This window comes from Furipterus horrens, unplaced genomic scaffold, assembly GCF_987537825.1.
Source record: "Furipterus horrens unplaced genomic scaffold, mFurHor1.1.pri manual_scaffold_10, whole genome shotgun sequence".
Classification (NCBI taxonomy): Eukaryota; Metazoa; Chordata; class Mammalia; order Chiroptera; family Furipteridae; genus Furipterus; species Furipterus horrens.
The window spans coordinates 2,798,907-2,817,874 of record NW_028327180.1 but is presented as its reverse complement, the minus strand read 5'-3'; the positions used below and the strand labels follow the sequence as shown (position 1 = coordinate 2,817,874).

Here is an 18,968-nt window from a genome sequence, read left to right as displayed (position 1 = left end):
GCTTCCCTTCACTTACGTGTTTTACAACAAGATGAACGAATGGGGTCCGGAGCAACATAAGGATTCGGGCTAACAGACCCCCACATGCACCTAAGTTTGGGTAGTCACGTTCCCCCAGGAACAGCTGGCTCCATCTTTACCCGTCAGTCAATATGCAACTTCTTCACCCCCATCCCTCTGACTGTGTGTCCTCAGAACAAAGGACTCGCTCTCTTGGCGCCCTTGGCCTTCTGGCCGCAGGGCCCCTGGCCCCCCTAGGGTGAGCCGGCCACCCCAGCCTTTGGCCACCCTTGCTTTGGCTCCCCCGTTCACTAAGAAGCTTTGCGCGCACGCTGACAGGCTCGCTGGTCTGTAATTCACTGCGTCGGCGAGAAGCACCAGGGTTTCACTGGGGGCGCGTGGATTTGGGCACCAGGCAGAACTGGACTGTCCGTCGGGCTTCACCGCCCCCAGCCGAGCACGGTGGGGAGTGGCTGCGGTTGCGCCTGGCTGTAGTGCAGGCTCGAAGCTAGCGGCCATCCCTGCCTATATAAGCGTGATGGTATACTGTGGTCATCAAAGAGGCTGGCTTCCTGCTCCGACTGCTGCTTTTCTACAGCTTCGCTTCGAGAGTCAGGAAATTACGTTGTTAGGGAATCTTGTCCTTGGCCAAGGACGTGAGAGTATCTAGAAGAGGGCAAGTGTGACCTACACAACGTGGCTGGGGCGTCACAGAAACATGTTACGTACACTGCATAGAACATCTTACCTGTAGCAAATAAACTTAGTTTCACTGTTTTCAAGAGAAACGAACTAAATGGTATTTACTGTAAAAACAAACAAACACAGCCCATTAACCTGTGTTTATTATTTACTCAACAAAATGGTATCAGTTGCCTCTTATGTGTCAAGAACTCCTTTAAGAGCTAGAAATACAAGCATAACCAACATCTACCATGTCTCTGTGACAACAATGTGTTGTTTAGTACTTGGGCCAACAATAATGTTATTTCCCTTTGAAGTAATTGGAAGCCCAAGTAAACAGAAACCCTCAATTTCTCACTGGAAGGTAATCGGAAAGTGGCTGTCCCATGTTCCATTTCCAGGTTCACTCCATCGGTCCACTGATGGGAAACACTCCTATTCCCTACATCCTCATCTCAGAATATGGCACACATTTTCATTTACTCATTCAAAACAACTTTTTCATTTAAAACTGAGTGTGTTAGCTTTCCAATGGCATTATGTTTGTAAGTAAACAAATAAGTAAATAAATAACTGAGCTGGGTTTAATAGTCCCCCTTGGAACTAAAATTCCCAAGGAACCGATAACAGAATTTCAGGGCATAACCTTCCATCAGGAATCATCCAGTTTAGTGCTTGCCCAGACACTGAAAATTCCTGAACCCACAGAGGCTGACAAAGAAGCCCAGGTCAGAAAAGAGACACATTTGCTAAATGAAAAACTGCAAATCCCCACTCAGATATATGAACTACCAGACGAAATAACCTGAGACACACCAAAGACCAGCAGCCTAACTTACGTATCCCCTTTTCCTTTTGTGAACAAAACACAAACATGACCAACAATCTTCCAGTCCTTCTCACCACACTTTCATTTTTATTACTTCCTCTGCTTCTCATCCAAGAACCACCAAACCAGATTCCATTCTCTTCACATCAAAACTGGCCCAAGTCCATGGATAAGAACAGACACACAGATAAGTCAACTGGACCTAATATGAAAGAAAGAAAAAGAGGAAGGAAGAAGGGAGGCGGAGACCTTACAAAGCCATGATTCCTTCACTACCACTCAATCAGGACCTGGCTCTATGAGTCCATGAACTCTTTCTGTGTATCAATTCCCACATCCTTCAAGTAGAAATTTTTATTATGGGTCCTAAGACTGTTGACGATGACCAAAATGTGGAAAATAGTTTAAATATAAATAAGTGTAATATAATATGCCCCAAATGCCAAATGTCTTGCCATAATTATTACACGTCTAAGCTCCACCATTTGACTTCTGCAATAAAAAAACTGAAAATGTATAGCTGATCTATGCCAAAGACAGAGCTGTTACAAGTAATTCCGATCCATAGAAACCTACACAGATCAGTTCCTTCCACTATGTCCTTGTCCGGACTTCATACTTCAGGTCCAATGCTGCATGTGTCTGGGCTGGCTGGGCTGCGGGTCAAGTGTGACAGGCCCGAGTACTGGGGACAGCAGATGATTCCTGGCCCTTCTGATAGCACAGCTCTTTATTAAGAATGGCAATGTCTTTGCCTTTGATGGTGGCATCAGATAATTAAATCAGACTGATGGCAAGAAAGAAGGAAAGACTATCTGGCATCTTGTGACGTTCCAGATGCTCCAAGGTCAATGCAAGGCCAGACCAGAGCTGCACCCGGCAGAGAGCACTTCAAAGACAGGGAAAAGGAGAGAGCTCCCAGTCCCAAACTCAGCAGCAGGCACAGCAGGTGACAGGTAGAGAAAACACTGTCCCTCCCCCTTCCCACAGCAGCCAGAGGCACCAGGCAGAATCACACTATCCAGCGCCAGGGAGCACCAGACTCGCTCTGCCATGGAGGGCACTTCCTGGCCTGCTTCGCTGAGGTCCTGTCATTCAGGTGGAAAAATCTCATCATGTGGAAGGGGCGATCTCTGGCAAGAATACTTGCAATGCTGACACTCAGTCGCCTGGACTTCGGGACCCTCCCTTGTCGCTGCAAAGCAGCCCTGAGGGCACGCACCTGTAAATGCCTGCCTCCACCTCCACCTCTGAAGGCCATCAGCCCTGTGTGACGGTTAAACGGTCTGTCCTCCCCCGAGGCCAGCTGCTGGACAAATGTTTCCAAACAGAAGTCGGCCAAGAGATTACTGAAACAGAGACCAGCTTGGTGGCCGCCAGAGGCCGGGTTGGGGGGATGAGCGTGGCTACAAATGGGCAGCCTGAGCCTCCCCGGTGACGGTAGCTCTGTCCCCTGCCTGTGTCGCCATCCACAGCCTGGCTGTGACATGGTGCCAGAGCACTGCAAGATGTTCCAACTGGGCAGAGGGTAAGTGGGATCTCTCTGCGTCACCTCTCACAACTGCGTGTGAATCTACAACTACCTCGCCATTTAAAAAAATTAATTACAAAATGTCAGCCAACTAGTTCAAAATCTCACCTAGTTCAATAATTAACGTTTGAAATATGTGCTTTGAGAGACACAGAACTGTTTGAGAGGAAAAAAGTACAAGCTACGTCACGTAAAGAAGACAGACCCTGCGGGGTGATATTTTTGCTGTAACGTCCATTTCTGTGGTAGAGTGGGAACAGAGAAACTGGGGACCCACAGCCAGAGGAGCCCACAGTCCTGTGATCAGCCTCCGCTCTTTGGGGCATTTTTCATCTCACAGCTCACGGCCGACTCCCTGTGAGCTCTGTCCTCCTACCCTGCGCTAAACCACAGAACACAGATCCCGGCGCGCAGGGCAGCCGGCGCACACCCGCCCAGCAGGAGGTTAAGCTCCGTGACACACACGCACACGCACACACACGGATGGGACCTGGCTGATTCTGACTACTGCCCTGGCCAGAGCACCCTGAGGTCAGAAGCAGCCCGAGACTAACAAACCCCATCTAAGCAGCCTCAGCGAGCCTCCTACGTGCCCGGGCGACGGAGCTCTTCCCGGCCACGGCCTCTCCTTGGCGATGCCTTCTGTCCTTTCGAAATGCTCTTGGGTGACTGCGTGAGCCTGCGCTTTCTCTCCAGTGCAGGGCCCCTCGGAGCTAAGGCAGCCCGCACGCTCGGTCACACACCGACCCTGCACCCTGGGGTGAGGGCCAGCCCACCGGCTCTCTGTGTTCCTGGCATTTCCCTCTGGATTGAGAAGTTCACATTCATTTATAAAAATCACACAATTCAGGCAGCTCCAGAACAGAAAACAGAGCAGCGAGTGTGTGCCCGGGAAAGGGGGGAGGGGGCTGGAGGGGCAGAGGCAGGGCCTGGGGGGGAGAGAGCGAGGGTGGCTGTCCGGACATGCCAGCCATTGAACTGTGCTCTCCCACACTCACTGGGTTTGACTGGGAAAGGGGAAAACCGTCAGGAAAACACCTTTCGAAGCCGGCTAAGACAGGAGTGTTTTCTATTTGACGCTGAGGAAAATAGCCCGGCAGCACGTCCCGCAATCAATGACGAGCGTGGCAGCGGCCTCCGCTCTGGAAAACTCCGGCCCCAGCCAAGAGCTCCGGGCCCGTCTCCAAGACTCCGGAGGAGGCCCTCCCTAGGAAAACTCTCCCGGCTCCCTGCACTGCGCAGCCGCTGGGCTGGGGACGCTGGAGTCGGCTTCCCGCCCCCCCATCGCCAGCAAGGAACAGGGACCCTCCCCAGCTGTGCTGAGAACCCAAAGGGTCAACACAGGGTCTCGGGGAGACGAGACCACGGCTCCCGTCCAAGGACGCAGCTGCCCGAAGTCCACGTTCATAAAGCTGCGGGGACCCCTGGGCCTTGGGCTCCTTACAACCGGGTACTTGCAGCTGTGGCTGGAAGCTGGCGGGGCGAGGGGTGCTGCAGATGTGCCACCTGCCACTTCCTTACAGTGCGACCGCGGCTGAGGCGGACACCCCCACTGGCGTCACAGGAGGACTGTGCCTTCGGGGCGGAAACCCGCGGCGGCCACAGCACGCCTGTGAACCGCAGGACGTGCCACCTCAGCCGGTGCCCCCTGCGTCTCTCAGTCCAGGGTGCTGCCCCTCCACAGGGACAGGAAGCCAGTCTGCCACTGTCCTGTTTTAAAGTCCGATCTGCCTCAAAAGACTTAGCCATCTAAGAAGAACCATAACAGCCATCCTTCCCAAGTTCCCAACGCACTCGCACGGTCCACGGACAGAAGAAACAGGTCCCCTCGCGTGCGGTGGGACTGGCCAAGCCTTCGCTCTTGCCACCCACCGAGTGCTCAGCAAGTGTCCGTTTCTAATGGTGACGATGCATCATGCAACTGTGTTCTACCTCTCTCACCGCTGAGCACATAAGCACATACACCCTTTTGTCTGACTCTGTTGGTGCCCATGGTAGTTCATAAAAAGTACGAATTTAACTTCAGTTTTGCTTCTATTCTTCAGCCAACAAACTTGAGAGGCGCCCCCGTGTGCCCAGCCCGGCACCACCGACAGCCATGACGCCAGACTGGGGGGGTGTGTTCCAACCCGGAGCCCGGAGCAGCTTGAGGGACAAAAGGTCAAGGTTTTTTAAATAAAGGGGTCCCATTAAAGGGGGTGTCATTTCTAACGCCCTCATCAGCCCCTTCCACTCTACATCTTGTCTTCGGGATTCCTGCCCCGCCTCCGCCGCCCCCTCTGTGTTCTAGGACATTCCTGATGTAGGTGGACTTAGGATCTCTCGTGGGCTACCGCCCCTCCTTCTGCTCTGATTCGGGAGGGTGGGTGCCGGACAGGAATGAAAATAAAAACGTTGCCTCACTGGAGCAGGGTCACAAAGAGTCTCAGAGAAACAGGCAGGAGGGTGGGGTTCATGCAATGAGAGCTACAGACAGACCGCGGGTTCCTGAACTGAAGTGCGCCAGAGCGTTTACAGGTGTTCCTGCGTAAGATGGCGGGGGCCTGAGTGCTGATGGGGGCCATGAGGGGGCAGAGCCAAGCAATCAACGCCAGGGTCTCATGAAGTCTGGATTTGGGGGAGAAGGACAAGTAGGGGAAGTAAGTTGGGTTTACATTTCCCACTTAGAAATAAGAAAACTGATGTGGAATAACCTGGGGAGAAAGTTGATAAAATGAGCACATGCGACCTAGGACCCAGCCCCAGCCCCACGCTCACGAAGAGAACAATGAATTGCTTATTTGCCTCAAGCGCAATGAGCAGATTCAAGCTCGCGGCAAGACGTCTATATGAAGCTATTTTCCAGACAGCAGGGACTTGGAAACTGGATGTGGCAGACTTATTTTGGTGGCTCCAAGGAGCCACACCTCTTGACAGTCATACCTCATGCAGCCCCGCCCACAGGGACTCTCGTCTTGGGCCACGCTGGCTGGACCCGGTCACCAGGACATTCAGCAACCACGGTGCGCACAGCGCTTCAGTACGGGAAATGGCGCTCTGGGGGCCTTCGCTCATGAGATTCAGTCACTCTGTAAAGAGGCCCCAGCTAGTCTCATGGAGGGGCCACGTGGAGAAAGAGTCTCAGACCTCCAGTTACCCCTGCCCGGTGGCAGACAGGTACGTAAAGCCATTCCAGACGTTCATGTCCTGGCTGCCACTTGTCTGCAGCTGCATGAGAAATCCCAGACTAGAAGCAGAAGAACCATCCGGCTGAACCCATCAACCCATGGGATCATGAGAAAGAACCAGATGGCTAGTTCAGGCCATTACATCTCGAGATGCGTGTTACATAACACAACCGGAGCCCTGGAGGACAGGTGAGAAACGCACAGTCACAGCTAACAGCCACTGAGAACCTGCTGCCGGACCGTACTGTGCTGGATACTCCGCCTGCGTCAGTCTGTGTCAATCCTTACGGCCCTAACACGGCAGCTATTCCTGGGAAGCTGGCACTTAAAGAAATGAAGTGACTGACCCGAGATCCTACGCCTAGAAAGGCACAGGTGAGCCACAGACCCAGGCCAGCCTGTCACCTGCAGTGTGAAAGATGAAGCCATGAGAACGACCTCAACAGAGGACTGAGAAGAGAGAGGGCCAGAAAGGACGGCCACTTGATCACAGTTCTGCGTTAGTTCTCCAGTTTCAAGGACAGCTGTTCAGCACAGCTCAGTGAAGGAGGCGATCGCAGGCCCTACTTAGGAAGCCGGCTCCTCGCCGCTGACGCCAGCAGGGTCTCCGAGAGCCGCGCTTGGAGGGCCTGCTGGCTGAGGGACTCTGGCGCCCGCGCCCGCAGCTTCAGGCTCACTCTGGCCGCCTCCAGGGCAGGCCCGGCATGAAGCGCCCTCTTTTCTGGGTACCTACTCTCCTCCCGGGGCCATGCCTACTTGTGGAGACATTATCAGCCGGTCCCCATTCTCTGACCCTCCCGCAGAATTTGATTCAAACATCCTTAGAGTTGGGCTCCTAGCAACCATCTAGTCCAGACCTTTCAGTTGAAGGCCAGGAAGCATTGTCCCAGGTTGGTGGACTGCTTTGCCCGCGGTCACCTTGGGACCCGGGGTCGCCGATCAGCAGTCCTCGCCCTTCTCTCTGGCCGCTGCGCTGCACAGAAGCGTGGGAAGCATGCCGCACCGCCACTTCCTCGTCTGCCCTTCTCCAGGGAACAGCTGGCTGAGCTAACGCTACAACTGGGCCTTGCTCCAAGCCATGATTTGGGGGGGGGGGGGGGGGGGGCGGGGAGGGGGGCAGGCGACTGAAAATATGAACACGTAAGAGGTCTTCTCTTCCCAGAGAAAATGATCTGGTCCTCTGTCTTCTTATTCCTTATAATAAGATGACAAAGAGTTCACCGCTGTAATTCATAACATTACAGAAATGTCACCAAAGTGCACCGGAAGTAAAGCAAACAGCTTCTGGCTCCAGCATTCACACCTCGCTCCCCGAAAAGGAGCCTAAGGTGACAATCATTGAATGCCTTGCCCTCCCCCGGGCCATAGGCACCTTTCGAAGGTGACCGTAGGTGTCAGCCGAACCCTTCCCTGCATCCCCTCGTCCCCTCGAGCGTGGGCCTGGTTGTTCCTCTGCCCTCCTCTCCCCTTCTGCTTTCTGCCTCCCTGACCCTGTCTGCTCCCCCGGCTTCATCTCTTCTCTCTGCCGTCTCCAAAGGACACCTGAGGCTGTGTAAGGGGCAGGAACCCCGCACCCACAAAGGCGGCTGCCAGTGTCTCTGCGGTCAGCAGAGGTCTCCGGCCTGCAGGGGAGTCTGGGCCTCTGCGTGAATTGTTCCAACGCCAGAAACAAGCAGGGCTCCTTGGGCTCACACACACCTTCTTCCTGTAATAACCTATTTCCCCCAAGAAGCTCTCTCTCGAAGGGAGTGGGCATTTTCATATGAAGAAAAGATTGTTCGGTGTCTGGGCACAGTCTTGCCTCTGGGCAGCATCACGGATTAACTCCTCACATGCATGTTTCCAGATTCATGGGGAGAGCTTTAAACCAGGAGGATGCTTTCTAGAGTGAGCATTCCAACACTGGTGTTTGTAAAGACAGACAACAGGCTCCCTACCGAAAGAGGGGTCCCCCTTGCAACACCCCGAGGCTCAAGGCTGCTGGTCACCACAAGCTACGGCCACCACGCTGGCGTCCAGCCACCTCTTCTGGACAAGCATTTTCTACTGGGGTCAGGCCTCCCCCGCTGGACGTGAGAAGCCTTTGTCTGGCCACCCGTGGCATCCACAGCTGTCACTCTCCTGCCAGCAGGCCGGAGCCTTTCCTCTTTGAGGTCCACACCCCCTCTCCCACCTGATGGTGCTATCACTGATGGGTCACTGCCACTCACTGAAAACTTCGGAATCTGGCACCTGACGCCTCTTACCATCATCTTCAAAGACTTCACCGCTCTGAGGAAGACCCAACGACAGCCTGGCCTCAAAGATTCTCCTTTCACCTGACCCAGCGACATGCACGCCTCTTGTGGCTGAGTCGTTCTCCAGAGCTGACCCCCTTAGGCTCCGCCGCGGCTCGCTCACATGCCCCTCTGCTGACTCTTCAGCCTCCCTGAGCGCTGACCCTGTCACCTCCCGCAGCCCTGAGCCTCGGAGGCCTCGCTTCCCTATCGGCCCAGACTCGGCGGCTTCATTCAAGCCTCCTGCTTTGCCCCCAGCGCTTCTCAAGCTGGGCCCAAGAGCCACCTGCTTCTCCGCGCCGGCACGTGCACTGCTGAACAGGCGCACTGGAAGGGACATGGCCAGCCAGACAGGGGCTGTCATGGAGGGGGGGTCCCCACCCTCGGGTGGGCCCTTCCCAGGTCCCTCTCCTCTCCCCTCTGCACAGCAGCCACAGAACTGAGCCCACACTCCACAGGCTGCCTGGCCAACAGCCATGCCCCTCCCTCCACGTCCAGGAGGAAACTGATCACACAGATGTAAGGTCCCTAGGGGTCCCTGGATCTGAACATGTGTCCCCTTACGCTGTGCTGGCCACACTGAGCTCACCACTTGGTTGCTATAAAAAATAGATGACTGTGGTGCAGTAAGCCACCAGGTGGTTTGCCATCTGGTGCCATTTGGCGACAAACTGGCACATCAACATCTGTGCATTCGGTGGCACCCCGGCACGGCCTTAGCTTCCCAGCGGAGGTACCTTGCCCCTGAGGACACAGAAGCCAACAATGAGACCCAGTTAGGAGATCCGAGCGCCCAGGATGCAGGTCCGGGACACTGCGGGGCAGGGAAGAACCCTGGTCGTGGCTCGTGGCCCCACCCTGACCCCACAGCGCTCGCCCCAGCTCACCCCCAGCCATGCCCACCGTGGGTTTGGAAAGGGGGGTGGCCTCTGCCGCTACTTTCCATCCTCCTATCACAGGACTTGCCAGGAGGATCCGACGTCCCACCGCAGAAGAGCCTCCAGCTCTGCCATCAATGACACTTCCCCGCGCAGGGAAAGAGGATGGCACTTTGACGGAAGCGTCAGGCATTTCCAATCCCTGGCCAGCGCAGGACTCAACTCCCCCTGCGGGCCGGTCCCAGCTTCAGGCTCTGAGGCCCAGTTCGGCTCTGTAAGGAGGAGAACAGGAGGCCTCCGGGGCAGACGGCAGCTGTCACAGACCGGGGACAGCAGTGACCTCTCCCAGGGCCACAGGCCATCGCAGCAGACACGTCTCCATGTGTGAGCAGTGCTGTGATCTGGCTGGGAGTCGTTTTTGTCTGTCTAAACGAATAATGTCCTTTCTTCTGGACCAGGACCACAACACTTGTTTCCAGAAACCCTAAAGAAGCAAAACTAACCCACACATGTCAGGGGAAGGAAAAGAACCCGGAGAAAGAAGCTAATGAAAACAGTGTGGGGGAGGTTCCTCGCAAAACTAAAAATAAAACTACCTTGGGATCCCTCGATCCCACTCCCGGGCGTTTATCCAAAGGAAACGAAATGACTATCTCAAGAGGACATCGCACCTGATGCTCGCTGAAGCGTTTATCACAACAGCCAAGGCGCAGAGACAGCCAGAGCGCCCAGCAGCAGACAAACAGACACAGAAGACGCAGCACACGCATCCCCTGGGTACTGTTCAGCCCTAGTAAGGACAGCCTGCCCTTGGATACCAGAGGAAGGAGCCTGGAGGGAATCACGCTCAGTGGAACGAATCAGGGAGACAGAGACGCATGCTCGTGTGCGGGATCCAGCTAAAAGCCGAACTCTGGTACAGAGGGCAGATTGGTGGTCACCAAAGAGGGGCAAAGTGGGTAACGGTGGTCAGAGGAACACCCTGCGGTGCAGACGTCGGTCAGTGCTGGGCCGCGGCGGCGACGTGGTGACTGCAGCTGACGCTGCTGCGCACTGTGCGCCTGGGAGCTGCCGAGAGGGCAGACGTTGAAAGGTCTCATCCTAAGGAAATCTGTAACTCTGCGAGGGGACGGATGTTAACGGGACTTACTGGGGTGATCATTTCACAGTTTATACAAATATCAACTCATTATGTTGTACACCTGAAACCAATGCAAAGCTGTCCGTCAACTGTACCCCACTCACAGGAGGAGAGAAGTTGGGGCGGGGGAGCAGCCAGACTCCACGTCCCCTGACGCACCAGCCGCGGAGGGAGGAGCCTCCTCAGGCCTCAGTGGGGCCTGGGGACCAAAGCAAAACTGAACCTGTCGGGGTTGACAGGAGGCCACGCCTCTATCAGGAACCCTCTGACCCATGTCCTTGGTCGGAGCCAGGTTTGGGTGCTTAGGCCAGTCTAGAATTTCTGCCAACAGGTACCCGTGAGTGTCAATTTTTTTTGTCAACTTAGTTGAGGATGCTGCCCAGATATTTGGTTGGACATTTTTCTGGATGTTTCTTTGAGGGTATTTTTGGATGAGGGACATTTAAATCAGTAGACCCTGAGGGAGGCAGGCTGACCTCAGTATGTGGGTGGGCCTCACCCGACCACTTGAAGGTGTGACGGGAACAAAGACTGACCTCCTGCCAGCTGATGGCCTCTTGGACATGAACCTCAACATCAGCTCTTCTCTGGGACTGACGAGTTGCCAGCTTCGAAAATGGAATCAGCTCATTCCTTAAAATAAACTCTCCCTCCCTGACCCCCGCTCCTATCTCTGGAGAGCCCTGACTGATACAAGCCTCCTAAAAACCAAACTGCAGGTCACCAGGTGTGAGCGTCTGTCCCAACGCAGGAGGGCTTGTCCATGGACCCTGCTCCTCCCACGTTAAATTTCCCAATGAAATATTTTCTAAGTAAGAAAAGAAAAAAGAAAAAAAGGTAATAGAGTAGGAGAAAAGATGGCAAAGCCTCCGAGGAAAGCTTACATTTTCTTTTAAATCACTATTTTGGTTCAAGTTTCTGCTACACTGTCCCTCTGGAATTCTGGCCATGCACCTGTATTCTACACGCCGAGGAGCCTGGAACGCGCAACTTATCCTCACGTGCTGTCACCGGGATCGTGCTTTGAAAAGCCAAGAGTGAAACCTGTGTTCTTGTTGGTAAGATGAGGATGGTCACACTGGCTTCACACGTTTGTAACCAAGAGTGAACGTGTTATTCGTGAGGCTGACATAGAGCATGTTGTCAAATATTTCATTCATTCATTCAATAACTACTCCGTAAATGCCCAAGTCCTACGAGAACAACTGGCCCTTCTCCTGCTGCAGGTACAGGGACTGCACTGGTCACTGCAGCAAAATCTCCCGGGTGTCCAGCTGAGCAGGACCCATGGCTACTTCCCGGCGTTAATGCCCCGCCTTCCGAAACAGATGAAGGTGTTGCTGTAATTATCATCTCTTGTGTCCCATCCAGTTCAAGGAGTCATCCGGCCAGTGAGCGAGTCACACTCCCTGTAACACACACACACACACACACACACACACACACACACACACACACACCATCTTCCAAAGAGCCGAGGCTAGAAATAGCTATGAGGAGAAAGGTCAAATGACTGGGGAGAATAAAAATAAAATCTTAGGCAAGAAAGTAGCAAAATGAATTTAAATACACACACACACAAAGAAGAAGTACAGGAGGATTAAGAGTAAAAGATACATACTATTAGGCGGTAGAGAGATTAATTTCGTTTCTAATTAAAAACATGGCCTGTTCAGCAAGTGACACGTTACAGAAAGAGACTTTGTAAGTGAAGGAATGATCTGACTCTGTTCCTTTCTCCCCTTCCTACTTGTGCAGTGGGCACCCAAACACCTACGAATTGTTTTCTGTTTGCACAGTGAGTCAGCGCAGAGGGGAGACGCTGGCTGGGCGATTCCCCCCACCCTCCCCTGCAGACATCACATCACAAAGACCGTGACTCACTTTGTCACACAGTTTTTGTACTTCTCAAGGTTCTCAGATTGTTGTGATGAACACTGGCTGGCTCATGAGTATGAACGCATTTTAGGGTGAAAAGATTTGTGCCATTTCTCACAGCCAGAAGGCTTACTAACAGTGGTCCCAGACAGCCCTTAACCCTAATTTGTCAAATGACTCGTTGGTTTTAGAGAAGAGCCATGAGGACGAGAACACAGGATTCCAGGAGACGGGCCACAGAGAAAGAAGGAGCAGACAGACAGCACCGCTTACCTGAGCTACCTGACATCACGCAGGACGTGACGGAACTCTTACGTGCTCTGTAAGGAAAACAGGATTCCTCACAAGAGTTTTAAACTATCCCAGAAAACGATTCTTCTTTCTATAGATCACCCCTAAGAAAGGCTACTGCCCAGCCTCTGAGATTCCCAGAGGTTTCACAGGCATAGCTGTGTTACATGTAATCACTAAGAGTGACCAAGTGTCTCAACGCGTTACTACACCAGGAGAACCACAAACCTCCACCGAGCCGTGCATGGCGCACGGCCCACGAGTAGTCATTCCACGGCGTTCTCTTCATGTGCTAACATTAGCGAGCTCACCCTGAGTGGAAGGCCCAAGCTTTTATGACGTTATTTATGTGGGGAACCCACAGTTCCTACCGTAAGGTGCCAGCATCTTCTCCAAGTGTCCGCATCATAAACAGAGAGTAACCCCTCACAGGATCCAGCCAGATCGCAACTACTCTTCACACAGTCCCTTTCCCAAAAACCACTTCTTTCTTGGCTAATTTGAATTCTTGTTTAATTATAAACTTTAATGATAAATTAATATATAGCCTAATCATAAATTAAACCAGGAAGATTCCTTTCAGCAGTTCAGTTATACCTGGAACATCATAATATTCATATATCTCCTCTCCAATTTTCGATCTCCAGAATACCTTGAAAACCTGTGAACATTTCATTTCAGAATTCTGTGGGATAATTTAGTTTAGAGGGTAAGTCAATATGGGGAGGTAAGTAGCCCTTTGAAAATACAAACACACACACACCGGACTTCTGTAAATGAATGAGTAAGCATTAAGGATACACTGATCAACTCAAAAGTCACCCAGTGCCAGAAGAGTAACAGATGGGATCAGACATAAATTAAACACTGAATATTGGCTGTCTGCTGCCTCCAGTCCCTGCAAGTTTCCTCAAACTAAAAATACCCACGGCCTTTAGAAGGGGCTAGTCTGGCTTCTAAGGACCACAGTCGGTGGCTCAGCGGGTGACGATCCCTGGGCGCCGCCCTGCGCCCCCCTCCCGCGTTCCTGGCACTGTAAGTCGCCGGCCTACAGGGAGCGTTTGACAGCAGAGAGGATGCAGCAGCCAACCCAGCAGACAGTCACGACACCACAGCTGCACTTCCTACTGACACCACGCCATCCTAGGCTTACAAGGAAACTGCATGGATCGCTGTTGTTCCAAATCACCTTCCCGACTACCTGGCACTCAGCGTGGGGGGGGCACTGGCGACACACAAGCCAAGTGCAGGACCAGGGCCCTGAGCTCAGAGTGCAAGCCCCACGACGAAGCTGAACAAAATAGAGTGGTTTGGACAGAACACGGCCACAAGTTTTCGGCTTGGGCCCGCCTGCACTGACCTGCGTCTTCCCGGGCCGGCCCCTTCTCCCGGCAGAGAGGCCCCGGCAGGGCGTGCGGAGCAGCAGCCAACGCTCCGGGGGGGAAGGCAGCAGAGGCGCGGCCCTGTGCGGTCACCATCTTGCTGGGGTTTGTCCCTGACAGTCTGACAGCGTGAGTGAGACCTTACGCCGCCTTTTCTAATGCCACTGATGGCAATTTCTGAGAATCAACGCGGAGACGGATCGGGGCAATTTTACAACTATTATGTACAAAGACTGGTTCTTGTTTTGATTATTACATCTGCAACATTTTATTTTCAAATTAAACTCACAAATTCTGGCCATGCCCTTAACGGGGTATCATAAAGCAAAATGCAGATACGTAGAAGCCCGTGGTTACACACCACTGTCAAAGTCTAATTACATAACGGCCCCTCCGCAAACCCAGCGAGGGCCCCCTGGGCATGTCACACGGGGTGCTGCTGCTTCTAGGCTGAAGTCACTTGGCATCACCTCATCATCCCAGGCTGCTAAGGTGTGGTAATATCTATGACTCATGGATTGTCCTTCCGCTGCTGTTCCGATTACACGATGTCCATACTAAATGAGCTATTAGTCTTACTTCATTTGTTTACTGCCAACAAATAGCATCACAGTAAATACCATGCTTATTAAGGCAAATCAGTGGGATCCACTTGCCAGATATGAGCTGAAAAAGGGAAGCGACAGAATCTAGTGTCGTTCACGCAATGGTTCCATCCACAGAAAGGGAGGGGAAGATGGCTTTACCTACTAGCCCAGGAACACAGCCAGAGGCAACCTGAGGGCTAGGGAGAGGGGCTCGCTTGGTTGGTACCCTGAAACGGAGGTCCTTACAAAGGGGGACCCAGAGGGTGCTCGCTCTGATGGAAGGGAAGAGAGCGGTGAGGGTGGGGGCGGGCAGGGATAGAGGCGAGGGGCCAGGTGGGCAAGCAGATTTTCAGAGGATCACCGGCAGGTGAACCCCAACATCCTCTTCTATAAAATGAGACCGGCGAGCTAGGTCTGGGGCTCCCTCTCAATGTCACATGTGTTCATGGTCAGGGCTGCAGGATCTGTCCTGGTCCCAGGAGTGGGGGTGGTAGGACCTCAGCTCCTCTTGGGCCTGGAGGCAGAGGAGGGTGGCACCAGGCAGTCCCCTGCTGGGAGACGCCCAAGGGCAGATCCCACGTTTCTAAGGCCCTTCACTGGTCTCCATAAGAGCATCTGGAACACATGTCATGCTAATTGCACACGGGGCTCTCCCTGCACCCCATCACGTGCCCATGCGCCGCTCAGGGTAAAACGCTCTCTCTCCGACCGTCTTCACTGGGTTCCCGCTTCAGCTTCCACAGCCCGCGGGTGTCTGTGAGAGGCCTATCGGGGCCCCCAGGGCGCCAGAGGGGGGCAGGCGTGTGGTGCACGCTGTGGGAGCACTGTCCCCACAGCTTGCTGTCCCCACGAGTCACGGCAAAGGAAGGTTCTCCCAGGACCAGGAGTCAGGGCAGGGACACGGGCCTGCTGGAGTGGAACGCAAGCGAACAGCCGGGCGGGAAGCCAAGGCGAGCCGCAGCGCACGGAAGGCGGGGTTCAGCCACCTCCAGCTCCCCTTCGCGGCCGCCTCTGTGCCCCCGCCTGTCTCTTCTTCAGTGCCGCAGCCGCATCCCTCACACCTCAGCAGGACCGCTCCAAAATCACCCCCTCCCCGGTCAGCTTTCGGGGAAGAAACTGCATCACGATTTAAGTCACACTCGAAGTTAAAACCAGGTAAGAGCTGAACTTCCCTCTCAGAGGGCTCTGCATTTTCCAAGACATCAGTGCCGAAAGCTTTGGCCCCAAAGGAGTCAGTGTCCAATGGCAGGCTCTCAGGTCACCCGGATAAAATGGTTTGGGGAATTGGCCATCGTGGGTTTTTTTCAACTGTTCCAACAGGTCTAGACACCTGAGCTACAAACAGCAGGAGACCACGGCGACCACCCCACCCCCAGGTACACTCTCAGCTGTGCTGCTCCTGGGGCCTGGAGACATGGCCGAGAGAGCACGACAGCAGGGCCACGCGCGGCTTCCTCGTGCCTTCCCCCCCGGTCTCCTCTGGTTTGGCCCACTATTGGCATGCCTTTGATGTGCGGCCAAAACACTGACCTCAAATGTCCACCCGTACTGGGCTGCAGAGGCGTGGCCTCAACTCATCGCTTTTCAGTATGTATTCTTGCCAGTCTACTGCCCGATAAACGGTGATTAAAAAATAACCGGTACATCCTGGATGAGCACGCAAGCGCCCTGCTCCTCACCTCCACCACCTGCTGTCGGCTGGCTATCACGTGGGCAGGGTTTCTCCGCCTTAGCGCTGTCACCATGTGGGTCGGAAAAGGTTTCGCTGTGCACCGTGGGGTGTGCAACGGCATCCCCGGCCTCACTTGCAAGATGCCAGTAGTACCCTTCAGGGTATGATGAGCAAAAGTGTCTACGAGTATTGCCAAATATCCCCTGGGGGGAAAGTCACTCACCTTCCCCTTTGAGAACCACTGAGTTAAGATAAGATGACAGAATGACAGCCCAACCCACTGAAAGTTAACAGTAGTTTTTATAACGGCTGTAACGTGGCCGCAGCTCAGAATGATCCCCACTTATGAGCCCTGACGCGTTAATCTCATGGGAGCAGGGCGTCCTAGGCCGCAAAGAAAGGAGTTGATTCAGTGACTAACAATGTGTCTGAAGGAAAAAAGAGGCCAGGGGAAGACTAGGTATGAACTTCATCTTCTGTCTTCTAGTCAGAGAATGGGCTCCTTTTTCATTCCAGTTTGTGTCCAGGAAGATAATAAACTGACTGGGACATATATACACCTTACCCTGGTCCGCAGAGCCGGCGCAGCAGAAAACCGCGGACAGGCTGCAAACACGCAGGCCACCAAAACAGGAGCCGCGCTACCCCCTGTGCCGGCTTACACGCACCTTTTCCATTTGACTGGATAATGTCAGTGGCTGATAAAATGTTTAAATTAAAAACATTAAAGACCTGCATCTTTTGCTGGTTGCTACTTTGGAATCCGTAAAGGCCCACTTACCATAAAAGCACATTCCCCAGTCCTTTGTCAACTCAGGTTTGGTGGCATAGCTTTCCGGGCTTCCTCCCCCTCATTCCAGAGTGAATGGCATTCATTAGCTCCTAAGATAAGACAGAGGCTCCTGAGGCAGCCTTTTCTCAAGTAGATAAGTGATCAAACTCTCTACCTGAAGCCCCTGAGGGAAGGAATGCATATAATCTTTTTAAAGCATCAGTTTGTTGTTCCACTTAATCTATGCATCATTGGTAGTTCTGTGTATGTCCTGACCAGGAATTGAACCTGCAACCTTGGTGTATATGGATGACGGTCTAACAAGCTCAGATACCCAGCCAGGGCTCCACACGCACGGCTTTTAACCCAGGTGTTCTACCTGCACCAGCCGGATTACAGTTAACATACCCCCGACCCTATGTCCTTCACTTCAAATCCCAAGTGCTGCTCATTGGCCCAGGTGATGCGCTCTTCTGCTTTGCTCTAGACAGGCGGTCTCCGGTGGGGCCCAGGCCCGCATCACCTGGGAACTCTCTACAAAGGCAAATGATCAGGCCCCCTCCACGCGCGACCTAAGGAGTCAGCATCTCGGGAGCTGGGGGTCAGCAGTGAGCTGTCGCAAAACCTTCCAGGGCTCCTGAGCAGTGGGAAGTCTGACAGCCAAGGGCTTCGGCTGTGTGATTCCTAAAACCACTAACATTCCTTCCGCCGCACACACCGAGCGCTCTGCGCGCTTTATATGCATTCTCAGGTGCTCCCCACCCGACTTCGGCCAGGTGCACCCCTTCAGGGAGGGGACCCGGCTCAGGGTCCGGAAGCTAATCACTGCAGGTGGAGGATGAAAGTTTTTGCAGCTTTTCCCACTATTGAAACAAAGGCCTGTCGCATTTTAGAAACAAAGCGCCCCCACCCCACGCCACCCTTTTTTTTTTTTTTTTTTTTTTGCTTTTTCAGCTTTCCGGCAATTCGGGAGGGAAAAGAAATGGATGGTGAGAGCTGCGTGCCAGAGGCTCTGGCGCCACCGGACTGGAATTTGGGGGCGCGACGCGGGAAGCTATTCTTCCAACAAGAACGCCAAATTCGGCCACGTTCCCTGGTCTTCCCGCGCGGGACTGCGTGGGGGCTACAGAGAAGAGGTCGCGACTCACGGGCGGGGGACACGCCTCTCCTCCCCGCTGGCATCCCCGACGCGACAGGTTGTCCGCGAGAAGGGAGCTGGCTGCGCGCCCTGCGGCTCCGCGCCCAGGGGACGGGCTTGCGGGGAACCCGGCACCGCAGAGCCCGGGGGAGGCGGCGGCGGGCGGTGAACCCGAAACCGCCGAGGGCCGCGCGGAAAGAAACCGCAGTCCCACGGGGTCCGAGGAAAGAGAAGACGCGGTGCGGGGGCTGGAAGCAAGTGGAGGGGGGCCCCCCGGGAGATGGAAGGGGGGGGCTGGAATGCAGAGGAGGAGCAGTCCCAGGGGGTGGAGGCGCGGCGGGCGGACTCACTGTGTGGGTCGCTCTTCTCCCGGACCCCGTCCACGCGGCCGTCGGGGTGGATGCGCAGGAAGAAGCCCCCGTTCTTGCAGTACAGCCGCTTGGGGTCCTTGAAGTGGCCGGGCGGGAAGGCGCCGCTGCCGCCGTCCTCCGGCAGGGCGGGCAGCGTGGTGATGCTCCCGGCGGCCATGGCCCCACCGGGGCCCTGCCGGGGTCCCCGGGCCCCCGGCGCCGCGCGAGGAGCCGCCGCCCCTCGGCCCCGGCCCCCGACTCGCTCCGCGGCGCGGCCCCGACCCCGACCCCGGCCCCCCAGCCTCCCGCCCGGCGGCGCTCGGCCGCGCCCGCGGGTCCCCAGCGTCGCGCCGCTCGGCCCTGCCCTCCCCGCCGGCCCTGGCGCGCCGGCC

General features: G+C 54.5%; 1 protein-coding gene across 1 annotated transcript in view; it reads right to left on the bottom strand.

Annotated features, from left to right (window-relative positions):
• Window positions 1-18,754, bottom strand: part of FGF2 (fibroblast growth factor 2) — a 37,714-nt gene extending 18,960 nt beyond the window's left edge. Inside the window, exon 1 of the mRNA XM_090290092.1 lies at window positions 18,577-18,754. Within this exon, the coding sequence (XP_090146218.1) occupies window positions 18,577-18,754 (178 nt within the window). The remainder of the gene's footprint in view (window positions 1-18,576) is intronic.
• Window positions 18,755-18,968: the final 214 nt, after the last annotated feature.